This window comes from Tachypleus tridentatus, chromosome 4 (assembly GCF_004210375.1).
Source record: "Tachypleus tridentatus isolate NWPU-2018 chromosome 4, ASM421037v1, whole genome shotgun sequence".
NCBI classification, from domain to species: domain Eukaryota; kingdom Metazoa; phylum Arthropoda; class Merostomata; order Xiphosura; family Limulidae; genus Tachypleus; species Tachypleus tridentatus.
The window spans coordinates 120,512,461-120,528,343 of NC_134828.1; the positions used below are offsets into that span (position 1 = coordinate 120,512,461).

The 15,883-nt window shown below is 34.1% G+C and overlaps 1 protein-coding gene across 1 annotated transcript in view; it reads right to left on the reverse strand.

Moving 5' to 3' along the window:
* Nucleotides 1–15,883, reverse strand: part of LOC143249956 (corticotropin-releasing factor-binding protein-like) — a 150,629-nt gene that overhangs the window by 62,782 nt on the left and 71,964 nt on the right. Inside the window, exons 2-4 of the mRNA XM_076500591.1 lie at nucleotides 10,422–10,500; nucleotides 4,287–4,441; nucleotides 3,444–3,654 (exon numbers count right to left, since the gene is read on the reverse strand). Of these exons, the coding sequence (XP_076356706.1) occupies nucleotides 3,444–3,654; nucleotides 4,287–4,441; nucleotides 10,422–10,500 (445 nt within the window). The remainder of the gene's footprint in view (nucleotides 1–3,443; nucleotides 3,655–4,286; nucleotides 4,442–10,421; nucleotides 10,501–15,883) is intronic.

Sequence of the window (15,883 nt, forward strand, 5' to 3'; positions counted from 1 at the left end):
TATACATTTAGTAATTTAAACAGATATATAATCTTTTGCGCCTTATATTTGTATGATCATATTTATATGATATAGCTTGATAATATGAAGTTTCATTTAATTAATTATACAATATCTGCTGTCGTGTTAGAAGTGGGACACTTCCAAAATATTTCGATTTTAGTTTCTGTAGTTATAATAACACTAACTGGAAGAAATAGGGAAAAAATACAGTTGCATATGAATTGGTATTAATAAAGTTTTAAACAGCAAAAAATTTAAAATTAGGAAAATAATGTTGAGTTATGTCGAAAGGGGAGTTTCAGAATGTGATATGTTTGTGTCACAAGTTCAGTCAGGGAAACGGTCACACGTTTGTGTCAGAAGTTCAGTCAGAGAAACAACCACACGTTTGTGTCGGAAGTTCAGTCAGAGAAACGGTCACACGTTTGTGTCGGAAGTTCAGTCAGGGAAACGGTCACACGTTTGTGTCGGAAGTTTAGCCAAAGAAACGGTTAGACGTTTGTGTCGGAAGTTCAGTCAGAGAAACGGTCACACGTTTGTGTCGGAAGTTTAGCCAGGGAATCGGTCACATATTTGTCTGAACTTTTACCACTAATGAACTATTATGGAATCAGTGTTTTTATTTAAAATGTGGTAAACACCCCTGGGAGTTATTCAACATGATAAACCAAACTATTTTAGTCATTCTTATCAGCCTCTCGAATGTAAACTGTAATGTATACAAAAAATATTGTTTTATTCAGTTTCTATTATCCTTACGTTATACCACTTGCACAGATGATATCGAATCTTTTGACGTATCAGTAACCGCTAATATTGACCAATCTGAAGTGGGATTGTCCTGTCTCTAATTTATCATTTGATCATAGGGGATATAGTGGGTTTTGTTAATACATTTGGGACAGAATGATGTGCATGCATGTCAGACACAGCATAATGTGTTTATATATGTGGGATATATTCTGTTGCGCTGATATATATGAGATATATACTCCAATGTTTTTATGTGTGTATGATACAAGTTAGAATGACACTAAGGTTTCTACAGTTCCTGTGTAATTTAAGCACACAAACAGCACCGTGTTCGACTCTTTATGTGCTGAGTGTAACACTAATATAAAAATAACACATACATGAATCATATCGAATTCGTTTCTGTAAGATAAAAATGACGTTGTATAGGGTTAACGTTGTACTGAGATTGCATCAGTGTAATAAATGAGTTTATTGATGAACTATAGTGTCGAGTGAAGTAACGCTAATTTTCTGCACTCAAAAATGTCTTTGTCCAGTAAAGTAACGCTAATATTCTAAACTAAAAATGTATCTGTCCAGTGAAGCAACGCGCTAAAAATGTATCTGTCCAGTGAAGCAACGCTAATATTCTGCACTCAAAAATGTTTCTGTCCAGTAGTGTAACGCTAATATTCTGCACTCAAAAATGTTTCTGTCCAGTGAAGTAACGCTAATATTCTGCAATTAAAAATGTTTCTGTCCAGTGAAATAACGCTAATATTCTGCACTCAAAAATGTTTCTGTCTAGTAGTGTAACGCTAATATTCTGCACTCAAAAATGTTTCTGTCTAGTGAAGTAACGCAAATATTCTGCACTCAAAAATGTTTCTGTCCAGTGAAATAACGCTAATATTCTGCACTCAAAAATGTTTCTGTCCAGTGAAGTAACGCTAATATTCTGCACTCAAAAATGTTTCTGTCCAGTGAAATAACGCTAATATTCTGCACTCAAAAATGTTTCTGTCCAGTAGTGTAACGCTAATATTCTGCACTCAAAAATGTTTTTGTCCAATGAAATAACGCTCATATTCTGCACTCAAAAATGTTTCTGTCCAGTGAAATAACGCTAATATTCTGCACTCAAAATTGTTTCTGTCCAGTGAAGTAACGCTAATATTCTGCACTCAGAAATGTTTCTGACCAGTTGTGTAACGCTAATATTCTGCACTCAAAAATGTTTCTGTCCAGTAGTGTAACGCTAATATTCTGCACTCAAAAATGTTTCTGCCGAGTGAAGTAACGCTAATATTCTGCACTCAAAAATGTCTCTGTCCAGTGAAGTAACGCTAATATTCTGCACTCAAAAATGTTTTTGTCCAATGAAATAACGCTCATATTCTGCACTCAAAAATGTTTCTGTCCAGTGAAATAACGCTAATATTCTGCACTCAAAAATGTTTCTGACCAGTTGTGTAACGCTAATATTCTGCACTCAAAAATGTTTCTGTCGAGTGAAGTAACGCTAATATTCTGCACTCAAAAATGTTTCTTTCCAGTGAAGTAACGCTAATATTCTGCACTCAAAAATGTTTCTGTCCAGTGAAGTAACGCTAATATTCTGCACTCAAAAATGTTTCTGTCCAGTGAAATAACGCTAATATTCTGCACTCAAAAATGTTTCTGTCAAGTGAAGTAACGCTAATATTCTGCACTCAAAAATGTTTCTGTCCAGTGAAATAACGCTAATAATCTGCACTCAAAATGTTTTTGTCCAGTAGTGTAACGCTAATATTCTGCACTCAAAAATGTTTCTGTCCAGTGAAGTAACGCTAATATTCTGCACTCAAAAATGTTTCTGTCCAGTGAAGTAACGCTAATATTCTGCACTCAAAAATGTTTCTGTCCAGTGAAGTTACGCTAATATTCTGCACTCAAAAATGTCTCTGTCCAGTGAAGTAACGCTAATATTCTGCACTCAAAAATGTTTCTGTCCAGTGAAGTAACGCTAATATTCTGCTCTCAAAAATGTTTCTGTCCAGTGAAGTAACACTAATGTTCTACACTCAAAAATGTTTCTGTCCAGTGAAATAACGCTAATATTCTGCACTCAAAAATGTCTGTGTCCAGTGAAGTAACGCTAATATTCTGTATTCACAAATGTCTGTGTCCAGTCATATATACTGATATTTAGTGTCATTCTATTGTCACATACTGATGCAAAGTCATGAAACATAATTTGTTTTAAGTTCCGTTTTTCAATACTATTGGTATCAAAATATAATAACTTTCACACGTTACTGAATGATCAGTGATATGACATAGAATTAATATAACTGAAAATAATAACAGTAAGTATAACAAAAACGTAATATTAAAAAGCAAGCTAATGACGGATACTTTCAAACATTATGATCTGCGTGACTTTTGCGACTTTCCTGTATTTTACACTAAATTCGAACGTCTGTGTTGAAATCGTGACCAGCTTAATTAATCAGTACTGAAATAGTGACCAGCTTAATTAATCAATGTTGAAACAGTGACCAGCTTAATTAATCAGTACTGAAATAGTGACCAGCTTAATTAATCAGTACTGAAATAGTGACCAGCTTAATTAATCAGTGTTAATTAATTACTTTAGGACTTGATACACATCAGTAACATAAACCTGTCATAAACGTAAACAAAACAAGAAATTTAAGGCTTACGTTTTTTATTGGGACGAAATCTCACAGATACAGTGTACCCTTCTCCTCGACGAGGAACGTGGAACTGTATCAAGCCTACATTCTGCGACGTTCTGAAAGGCTTAAGAATTTTTTGTATCCCACAATACTCGGTGAATCTGTACTTCATGGCCTTTGGATGGTCCTGTTCTCCGGGGAAGAACTGTCCGTTAAGTTCCCACCCATCTATTACCTGAAATATAATTACACACATTTTATAATGTAACAACTTTGAACATTAAAAGAAATTAAAATTCAGAACGAGATTTTAAAGCTTGGGAACAAACCGACATGATATGAACTCAGGTCCTCCTACTGGACAGTATCTAGTTACTATCTGGTGTGAACAAACTGTTCTAACTAACATATAAGTAGTTCAAAACTACTTGAATAACATCCACTCTTTATTGAAATTATGATATTTTTCATAAATCATTTTAAAGGCTCGCACACTCACAGAAACTAAACTCCATTTACTTATGTAAGAGGATTCGAAAAATGATGAAAACTCAAGAAAACACACGGAGAAATGTAGAGTAGAAAAATATCCATTAGATGATCGTTTTATGGAGAATAACGTATATGAGATATCTTCACTTTGAAACTCTAAAATACTGTTATTAGATTTTAAAAGTCTTATAAGACTTATAACAAACTGCAGATTCAATGTTGTCACAATGATTTCCTCTGGTAAATTATTTAAAAATAAAAAAAATGATTGAATTTGTTAACTTAAACAGAGTAACATTCAGACAATTCATTTGTCTTCGTTCTCGAAACATTAGAAATATGAATAGAAATCGCACATAAGATGTCCTAACTTACCGCTACCAGTCCTTTAAGACAGCTAACGTCAATAGAATGAAATTCAAATTCCACTATATATTCAGGATCACTGATGATGTAGAGGGCGCAGACGGTGTCGGTGCCGTCTGACACAAACTCGTAGATACCTTCCTCTGAGCGGAAGTGCATACAGGCTAACAAAAAGTAACACAGTGCATGGTTATGTAACACAACAGTTAAAATTATAGAATACTTAGTGCTAAAGGAAACTAAATAACACAGTATATAATTATGAAACACTACAACTAATATAGAATATGTATTTAGAATCAAAAACAATGTAGAGCTGAAGGTAAGTTAGCAATACTCCTATGTTAAACTGAAGATGACCTAGGAAGGTCGAAACGTTGTCCTCTCCTTATCAATAAAACTGTTAATACCCATACCAGCTGTCCTGAGATACATTTTTCTGTTACCAATGGTTCTTATTGTTGGTAACGTTCAAAACAAATGACGGAAAAGATTACGAGTTTAGAAAAATTAACAATATATAAATATAAATAGATATTTTAAATAGGAAAACACATATTCTATAGAAAGTGTGCCTAACAATTTAACGGGTCAGTCACACATACTGTATATGAGGTATACCTGGCAGTTTAACGGGTCAGTCACACATACTGTATATAAGGTATACCTGGCAGTTTAACGGGTCAGTCACAAATACTGTATATAAGGTATACCTGGCAGTTTAACGGATCAGTCACACATACTGTATATAAGGTATACCTGGCAGTTTAACGGGTCAGTCACACATACTGTATATGAGGTATACCTGGCAGTTTAACGGGTCAGTTACACATACTGAATATGAGGTATACCTGGCAGTTTAACGGGTCAGTCACACATACTGTATATGAGGTATACCTGGCAGTTTAACGGGTCAGTTACACATACTGAATATGAGGTATACCTGGCAGTTTAACGGGTCAGTTACACATACTGAATATGAGGTATACCTGGCAGTTTAACGGGTCAGTCACAAATACTGTATATAAGGTATACCTGGCAGTTTAACGGATCAGTCACACATACTGTATATAAGGTATACCTGGCAGTTTAACGGGTCAGTCACACATACTGAATATGAGGTATACCTGGCAGTTTAACGGGTCAGTCACACATACTGTATATGAGGTATACCTGGCAGTTTAACGGGTCAGTTACACATACTGAATATGAGGTATACCTGGCAGTTTAACGGGTCAGTCACACATACTGTATATGAGGTATACCTGGCAGAGTAACGGGTCAGTCACACATACTGTATGTAAAGTGTGGCTGACAGTTTAATGGGTCTTTCACTTATTTCTCTCGTTTGTTCTTGTTGGCCATTTATTTCTAAATGTAAACATATTGCTATTATATACTTCTGCGGTTTTCACTTTGCACTAATAGACCTATGGATCAGTCAGAACCTATAGAATTGTAATATATGTTGTTTTGTTTTGTAGTGTTAAACTAGTAAATATAATTTTGTGTCCTATCATCTTCACGTCATTACAAAATAACGAAAGTTAAAGTTTCAGACTAGAAGTATGATAACGTTATTCCTATTTGAAGAAAGAGGTATTCATACTTTTGATCAATTAATTATAGTGTACATTTAATTTTGTTAAATTTTCTGATACATATGTGTTGGTGTTTTCATTTTTAACGGGAAACCAAAGCTTGTGTTCAGTCCAGTATTAACCAAAGTTATTAATTAACCGCTGCTTTCGATAAGACCACATTGCAAATTTCTATTTTCCAGAGCTTTAGTGAAACCAATCTTCTTTCGTTATCGGTAATCAGTTAACAATATCTACAATCTCAGCGAATTGGGAGTGAGTCAGAACTCAACGTCAACAACTTTGGTTCTCAAGTGAGAAACAATCAAACGACCTCTAATATTAATGGTCATGTTTCACGACTTTCCATGCTGTTCAGTAGCCCCGGTAACGTTGATTCAACATTTGCTGAATATCAAATTTCACCATTTATACCAACATCAAAAGATAGTAACAAGTCAACTTTGTTCCATTTCTCATTAAAAATAATTAAGGAATGAAACAACTAAAATCATTAGTAACACCAATAACAGGTAGCAGTAGTACGTGTTTATCATCTTGGTGACAGTAACACCAATAAAAGGTAGCAGTAGTACGTGTTTATCATCTTGGTAACAGTAACACCAATAAAAGGTAGCAGTAGTACGTGTTTATCATCTTGGTGACAGTAACACCAATAAAAGGTAGCAGTAGTACGTGTTTATCATCTTGGTAACAGTAACACCAATAAAAGGTAGCAGTAAAACATGTTTATCATCTTGGTAACAGTAACACCAATAACAGGTAACAGTAAGACGTGTTTATCATCTTGGTAACAGTAACACTAATAACAGGTAACAGTAAGACGTGTTTATCATCTAGGTAACAGTAACACCATTAACAGATAGCAGTAAGACGTGTTTATCATCTTGGTAACAGTAACACCATTAAGAGGTAGCAGTAGGACGTGTTTATCATCTTGGTAACAGTAACACCATTAACAGATAGAAGTAGGACGTGTTTATCATCTTGGTAACAGTAACATTATTAACAGATAGCAGTAAGACGTGTTTATCATCTTGGTAACACTAACATTATTAACAGGTAACAGTAGGACGTATTTATCATTTTGGTGAAGGGAACATTATTAATATATAGTAGTAAGATGTTTATATGCAAAAATCGGCTCGTTTGGGTTGAGAAAATATTTTACATAGAAGAGCGAACAACGTTTCGACCTTCTTCGGTCGTCGTCAGGTTCACAAAGAAAGAGGTAACTGACCGGAAGCTAACCACATATTTGAAAGGGGTTGTGTAACTGAGTGTCGGAATGTAGAGGGCGGTATTAGATGTTTGAATATATAAGTTTATTTATTTTATTATATTAATATAGGTATAAAGGCGTTCCTTTATATTAGTTTATTTTGGGTTTAAGTTGTTGTATAAGTAAGGCTTCTTTAATTTTGCGTTTGTTTATGTTTGTTTCTTTATTTAGTATTTGAGTGTTTTCTATGGTTATGTTGTGTTTATTTGACTTGCAGTGTTCGAAGACGTGTGAAGGTGACTTTTTATGTTCTTTGAATCTGGTTTCCATTTTCTACTTGTTTCTCCAATATAGAAGTCGTGGCAGTTATCACATTGTATTATGTAAATAACCTTACAAAAAGAGACATTAATTCCATTAAAAACCTAAAACAAGACAAAAACATAAAAATTCTAAAAGCAGATAAAGGTAACGCTATAGTCATAACGAACACGAATGAATACATCCAAAAAATGAATAACATCCTATCAGACACGAACAAGTTTAAACCAATACACACAAATCCAACAAAGACACACGAGACGCAACTGAACAAATTGCTACTACAAATGAAAAAAGCCAACACAATTTCACAAACACTTTATTCCTACCTACGTAAAACCGACTCACGCACACTGCAAATATACGGCATCCCCAAACCTCATAAACCAGATTGTCCATTACGACCAATAATGTCCACATATGAATCGTTTAATTACAATCTTGGTAAATACATAGCATGGGCATTCTCCAAATATGTAACATCAGCCAGCTCATTCATCAAAGACTCTTTTAATTTCCAGTCTAATCTAAATCAACTTAATCATAAAGCCTTAATGGCCAGTTTCAATGTTATATCCCTCTTTACAGAAGTCCCAACCACTGAAGCCTGCAAGATAGCCTTAGAACTCTATATCCGAGACCCTAACCCAACTATAGACATTCCCAGTAACCAGTTAGCAACCCTCATAGAATTCACCACGATAAAGACAAACTTCATGTTCAACAACCAAAACTATATACAAACAAATGGCCTAAGCATGGGCAACCCAGTATCACCAGTTCTAGCCAAAATTTTTATGACACAAGTTGAAACACAAACAATTAACACAGCATTACATCCACCACAATACTGGTACAGATATGTAGATGATACGGTTGCGGGATTCAAATCTACAGAATACATACTTAATTTTTTTCAATCACATTAACTCTATACATCCCAACATTAACTTCACATGTGAACAGGAAGAAAGCAATCAAATATCATTTCTTAACCTCAAAATTACAAGAACCGACACACAATTCAAAACAGAAATCCACCGAAAAATCACCCATACTGGACTATACATTCCTTGGGACTCAGCACATGAAACAAAACAAAAACTCAACATACTAAGAAACCAAATAAACACAGCCATAAAACTATGCTCACCAGATGAAATTAACGATGAATTAGACAAAATAAAACAATACTTCATCAACATCAATAAGTTTCCTCCACAAACCGTAGAAAACATTATACGCACACACCTAGACAGAAAGCAAAATCAACCAACTAAAGTAAATACAGCTCACGAATCAAAAAAACCACGAAACCATATACTGCTGTATACCATATATTCCTGACATCAGCAAACAAATAACCAACATTTGGCAAAAACTAGTAACAAAATATGGCATTCCAGTTAATACCAAATTTATTCAAAAACTAGGCACAAAACTGAGGTCTATACTATGTAAAAACTACACTGACAAACACCACACCAACATTATTTACAAAATACAATGTGATAACTGCCACGACTTCTATATTGGAGAAACAAGTAGAAAAATGTAAACCAGATTCAAAGAACATAAAAAGTCACCTTCACACGTTTTCGAACACTGCAAGTCAAATAAACACAACATAACCATAGAAAACACACAAATACTAAATAAAGAAACAAACATAAACAAACGCAAAATTAAAGAAGCCTTGCTTATACAACAACTTAAACCCAAAATAAACTAATATAAAGGAACGCCTTTATACCTATATTAATATAATAAAATAAATAAACTTATATATTCAAACATCTAATACCGCCCTCTACATTCCGACACTCAGTTATACAACCCCTTTCAAACATGTGATCAGCTTCCGGTCAGTTACCTCTTTCTTTGTGAACCTGACGATGACCGAAGTAGGTCGAAACGTTGTTCGCTCTTCTATGTAAAATATTTTCTCAACCCAAACGAGCCGTTTTTGCATATAAATTTCTCAACAAGTGGGTTTCTCGACATCACTGAGTCGTAAGATGTGTTTATCATTTTGGTAACAGAAACACCATTAACAGATAGCAGTAAGACGTTCTTATCATCTTGGTGACGGAACAACACTAACAGGACGTGTTTGTCATCTTGTTACAGTAATAACATGAACTTCATTACATTGTTAATGCTTATTTTATTATGTATTTAAAATTGTTGGCTACAGTTGTTTGCAACAGATTTATGTGTGAGTTATTTCTTATACAACAATGTAGGCTAGAGACTGTAAGATTTTCTTGTACAACAATGTAAGCTAGAGACTGTAAGATTTTCTTGTATAACAATGTAGGTTGTAAGATTTTCTTGTACAACAATGTACGCTAGAGACTGTAAGATTTGCTCTACTTCCTGAAATAATATTTACTGTTTGGGTTTTGCTTCTCTGAATGTCTCATAATAACGTGGTTGTTATTAAATCTAGTATGTTGTTTCATTATGGCCTCTGATTATTATTATATCTTTCATATCACGACATATGGCATGTTTTATGTTGACGTGAGATGTGCGAGTTTGTTGTTTGTTTGTGAATAAGTGGTCCGTCATTATTGACATTATTAGTGTATTCTTGGTTTGTTTTGTTGTTACGTTGGAAACTACTTTTTAGTATGGTTCTGAGGTTTCAATATATTTAGCCTTTGATAGCAGAGATAACTTGATTCTTGATAGCGTTTGCTGTATGTAAAGTGTTTGATTTTACGTGTTATCTTGTAGCTGTTTCATTTATTTGTTTTCCTTGTATCAAAAATTTTTGTTTCTATGGTTTATTCAGTTTACGCAAGCTTGAGGTCTTCAACAAACAGCACGGTTGAACACCAAACGTCTCAGTTTCAACAGCAGTCCTGCCAGATGATTGAAATCAGCTCAAAATACTTTTATGCTAGGTTTTGTCTCATGTAAGCTACACATTCGTTAGTGATTTAAAATTAGCAGATTACTGATCTCCGAGAAAATAAAAACACGTGTACTTACTTCCTGGTTGACTGGAGTCAATGCGATAATAACTTTCGGATTCTAGAGCCCTTTGTCTCCGGCTTCTTACTTCAAAGCCCTATTGAAACACATAAGAAATAAACCATCTTCTGCTAACCCTAACATGTTCCATGAAACATCAGATAGTGAAGATTAAAGTCACTTCTACGTACAGAATATATACATATTAACAATGAAAGTGATTCGCAACATAAGAACATTTCACTCATAAAAAGAAAAATTATATTGGTAAAGAAATTCAACCTGTTCCAGTCTTAATTATGTGTTAATTATTACGAAACTAAATTAATTTCATTAATACATGTTAAAGTAAGATAAACACATATGTCTAGATTCATCTGAAGGATTAAGTAATTCGTCTTTCATGGAAAGACTTGCAGTTCAAGTTGAAATTGTGAATAATAATTACTATTATTGTGATTCGGTTCGTGATTTCAGCCACGTAAGAGAGAACTAACTCACAGTAATAAGTAAAGGTACAATACGTTACTACAAGTTATCAATGTTCTATAGGATATCAGCTAACTCACACTAGTTTACCTTTTTAGTAAAATACATGTCCATATTAGTACAATGTAACAATTTCAGGTCCCCCGTTGGGACAGCGGTAAGTCTAACGCAACGCAAACATCAGTAGCAGACACAGCAGATGATTGAAAGCGCTCTTGCTATCAAACAAATACAAATTCAGTATGGTCTATGTTGGTAAACTGAATAAATAAACCAAAGGTGATCGGCTCTGATCACATTAATATATTGTGATAATCTACGTGTGGTTTACTCTCATATCCAAAACAGGATTTTGGTGACCATATATTCCACAGATCTCTTCTTCTTGAGGCACAAAAAACTTCCAAAGTTCACACCTTCTTCCATTTAGATGGATTCTTGATATATGTCAACTTCTTCCTTCAATCTTCTCAGTTGAGATAAGACTTTCAATTTCTTTTTCCCTCATAACATGTTCTAGTAACTCCAACTGTTTCTTACTGATGTTAGCAGACAACTTCCTCCTGTAACCTTCTCTACACAAAGTGTCTTTACTTGAATTATGACGTGTCCAACATACCATCAAGATGTGCCTTAAGATCCAGAATTCAAATACTTCAATTCTATTTTGTTACTTGTCGATATTGTCCAGCATTACGAGGTATGAATGAGAATTGGAGTAACATAACAATACAAACTTTGTCTCCATATTAATTTCACTATATTTTCGTCCGTACTGTCCCTATTATTCGTTTCACTTAATTATAAATTTACAATATCACGTTTTCCGGCTTTACTTAATTATAAATTTACAATATCACGTTTTCTGGCTTTCCACGTGGTTCAATTTATTGACACGCTTTATGTGTTCCTGAAAGACGTCGACAATCCATAAGGAATGGTCATATTTATAATTTACTTGCCGATACATAAACTTTTCTTCTCACTTTGAATAACAACTTTATCTAAACATATATGAATTGTTCAGGTATTACAACTTCGTCATCAGCATATCGCAAGTTTTAAAATTCTGTCTCTCAATGACCAGATCTCTTTAATCTCCCACTCTACAATTTAAGTTAGGCTTAAACTTTACTCACATCTCTCTTAATTCGTATGAAATCACTTCATATTCTATCTTCATTGCTGAAATTTAGTCCCAGTAGAGATTTCTTTAAACTCTTAAAATCTTTACTATCAATGTCCAGTTGTTGCAGCATTTTAAGTATCTACACATGTTTAACTTTATAAAGAGCTTTGTTTTAATAAAAGAAAACACAACAGAACGTTTTTTGTTCCTATATCTTCTAAAAGCGTATTAATACTATGAAGATATAATTTCTTGTATCACAATTTTCAATTAAACCGTACTGAAAGTTTGCTATCTCAGGTCTAATTCTACTGCACTTTTAGCAGGATCTTTGTCAAATGGTTCCATAATGTTTACATGTAATGGCTCCAAGTTTTTTGAAGAGGGTAACAAAGATCTTAATATATTTCATCATCTACAGAAATCTTATTGACAATGGTTGCTGTTTTATAAACCTCATTGACAATGGTTTTTGTTTTATAAACCTCATTGACAATGGTTGTTAACTGTATTATAAACCTCATTGACAATGGTTGTTAACTGTATTATAAACCTCATTGACAATGGTTGTTAACTGTTTTATAAACCTCATTGACAATGGTTGTTAACTGTTTTATAAACCTCATTGACAATGTTGTTAACTGTTTCGTACCAAATATCGTATTTGTTTTACTGTAATATCGTCTGGTCTTTTAACTTTGGCCCCGCTTAGTACAGCGGTATGTCCACAGCAGATAGCTCGATGTGTCTTTGCTACAAAAAACACACACACACACACACAAAATACGCGTTTTGGCCCGTTATGGCCAAGCGTGTTAAGGCGTGCGACTCATATAATCTGAGGATCGCTGGTTCGCATCCCCGTCGCGCCAAACATACTCGCCCTTTCAGCCGTGGGGGCGTTATAATGTGATGGTAAATCCCATTATTCGTTGGTAAAACAGTAGCCCAAGAGTTGGCGGTGAGTGGTGATGACTAGCTGCCTTCCCTCTAGTCTTACACTGCTAAATTAGGAACGGCTAGCGCAGATAGCCCCCGTGTAGCTTTGTGCGAAATTCAAAAAACAAAGAAACAAACGAACTTTTAGTTTTATTAGTTTTCATTTTGTTGATAACTCTTCGAATATAACAATTTTCAATACGTCCATGTTTGTCTTAGTAGATAACTTTTCTTTATGTCTTTAACTTAATATATCTTCAGTATAATCGGTCCACTTTTTCAATAGTTGTTTTTGTTCTAAAATGACATCACGATGTAAGGTTTTCATACATCCATTTGCAGTACATTTTTATTTTCCGATGATGTTTTAAATATTCCTATATACATATTGATGCAACAGTTTGACCTTTCTTTTCCTAACTTTATACCTTCTTTCATTAAGACACTTTTCTTTTCTTAATTTCTCATACATTTTTATTTTCCGATGATGTTTTAAATATTCCTTTTATACATATTGATGCAACAGTTTGACCTTTCTTTTCCTAACTTTATACCTTCTTTCATTAAGACACTTTTCTTTTCTTAATTTCTCATACATTTTTATTTTCCGATGATGTTTTAAATATTCCTTTTATACATATTGATGCAACAGTTTGACCTTTCTTTTCCTAACTTTATACCTTCTTTCATTAAAACACTTTTCTTTTCTTAATTTCTCATTAATCGAATTTTTTTACTCAGTGTCTTATTCCCTTCCGTACTACGAGTTTTTTATTTTCCTTCTATCTCCATTATTCACTTCTGTGTCCTTTGACTAATTTTTAAAGGAATAACCTCTCAAATAGAACTCCTTTAGAAAATTCTCATTTTGAGATATTTCTTTCATCTTAAAAGCGTGTTTTCATTTCAACAACATATCTTTCATCAATCACTTCTATTTCCATTAAAACCCTATAATCTAGCTTCTCTATTATTTTGTGCTTTTTTAAGTCTCCTTAATGTCATCTTGATGGTAGATATTACAGGGACATAGTTTCTTCTCTTGATGGTTGATACTACAGGAATATAACCACTTCCCTTGATGGTGGATATTACAGGAATGTAACCATTTCCCTTGATGATGGATATTACAGGAATATAATCACTTCCCTTGATGGCGGTTATTACAGAAATGAAACCACTTCTCTTGATGGTGGATATTAGATATTACAGGAATGTAACCACTTCCATTGATGGTGGATACTACAGGAATGTAACCACTTCCCTTGATGGTGGATATTACAGGAATGTAACCACTTCTCTTGATGGTGGATACTACAGGAGTGTAACCACTTCCCTTGATGGTGGATACTACAGGGATGTAGTCACTTCTGCAATCTACCGCTGGACAAATTTTTATTATTGTTTTCTCATCTTCTAGTAATGGTTATATAACAAATTTTGTTTCTAAGAATGTCTCAAAGACTTTTCTATGTACTCTTTCTTCCCGAGTAGTGTTCAAATCATGTATTCGTAATAACTTCATTAGTTTCAATACATCAATTAATACAAATCTATTCTTTTTTCTCTCTATGTTGATACTGTCTAATACTATTTATATCTGACTGCTGTCGGAGCATAAACCTATATTATTACAATGTTGAAATGTATATTTTCATGTTTCAACTGTTTTCTCAAGCATTACTTTATCAGACATTGCCTAAAGTCCAGGAAAGCATATTAAAGTTTTTATTTCATTCAAAATGAACGGAACTCTCTTTTAACACTCCCCGAATTATGATCTCCTGAAACAATAAATCCTGCGTCTTTCATACAAACCTAGAACATTGACCTTTAATCTCTTTATCTTATCCTTTACATTAAACAGGTTACAGTTTTCTTTTTTTGTGTAAATTCAATAGGATCCACATTGCCACGAAGACTACTCTTTTTTAAGTAGCATGCTAACAATCAAAGTCACCTTTAACTAGTTTGAACCAGTTGCTGTTGTCACCAGTTGCACCAGCCATAAGTCATATCAGATGATCCAAGGTTCTGCTTTTCTAAAACTGTAACCCTGGTACTGGAGAGTAAAACGTGCTACGCCTTGTCTAGAGGATGATTAATAGGTTACAATAGCCAAGTAAAACGTGCTACGCCTTGTCTAGAGGATGATTAATAGGTTACAATAGCCAAGTAAAACGTGCTACGCCTTGTTTAGAGGATGATTAATAGGTTACAATAGCCAGTGTGTACTTGCTTCAGTGTTATTACACTGACATTTGACAGATCTACTGATGGAAACAGTACAGCACAATACCAAGAGATTCACCTGGATCAAATTAATACGCGGCGATAGTATATCTATGGTTAAACTGGATCAAATTAATAAGCGGCGATAGTCTATCTGTGGTTAAACTGGATCAAATTAGTACGCGGCGATAGTCTATCTATGATGTCGAGAAACCCACTTGTTGAGAAATTTATATGCAAAAACGGCTCTTCAATGTAAAATATTTTCTCAACCCAAACGAGCCGTTTTTGCATATAGATAGTCTATCTGTGATTCAACTGGATCATATTAATACGTCTGAGATGGTTAGTTTACATTGGACAAAATCAGTATACTGTGACAGTATAAGTGTGATTCATCTTGGTCAATCAGGAATATTATGACAGTCTTAAATTAGATTACTTTGGTCATATTAAGATTCTGTGCGAGTCTACATTTGACTTATCCTGCTCTTATTAGTGTACTGTGACAGTCTACGTTTGGCTTATTCTGTTCACATCAGTGTACTGTGACAGTCTACGTTTGACTTATCCTATTCTTATTAGTGTACTGTGACAGTCTACATTTGACTTATCCTGCTCTCATTAGTGCATTGTGACAGTCTACGTTTGACTTATCCTGTTCATATTAGTGTACTGTAACAGTCTACGT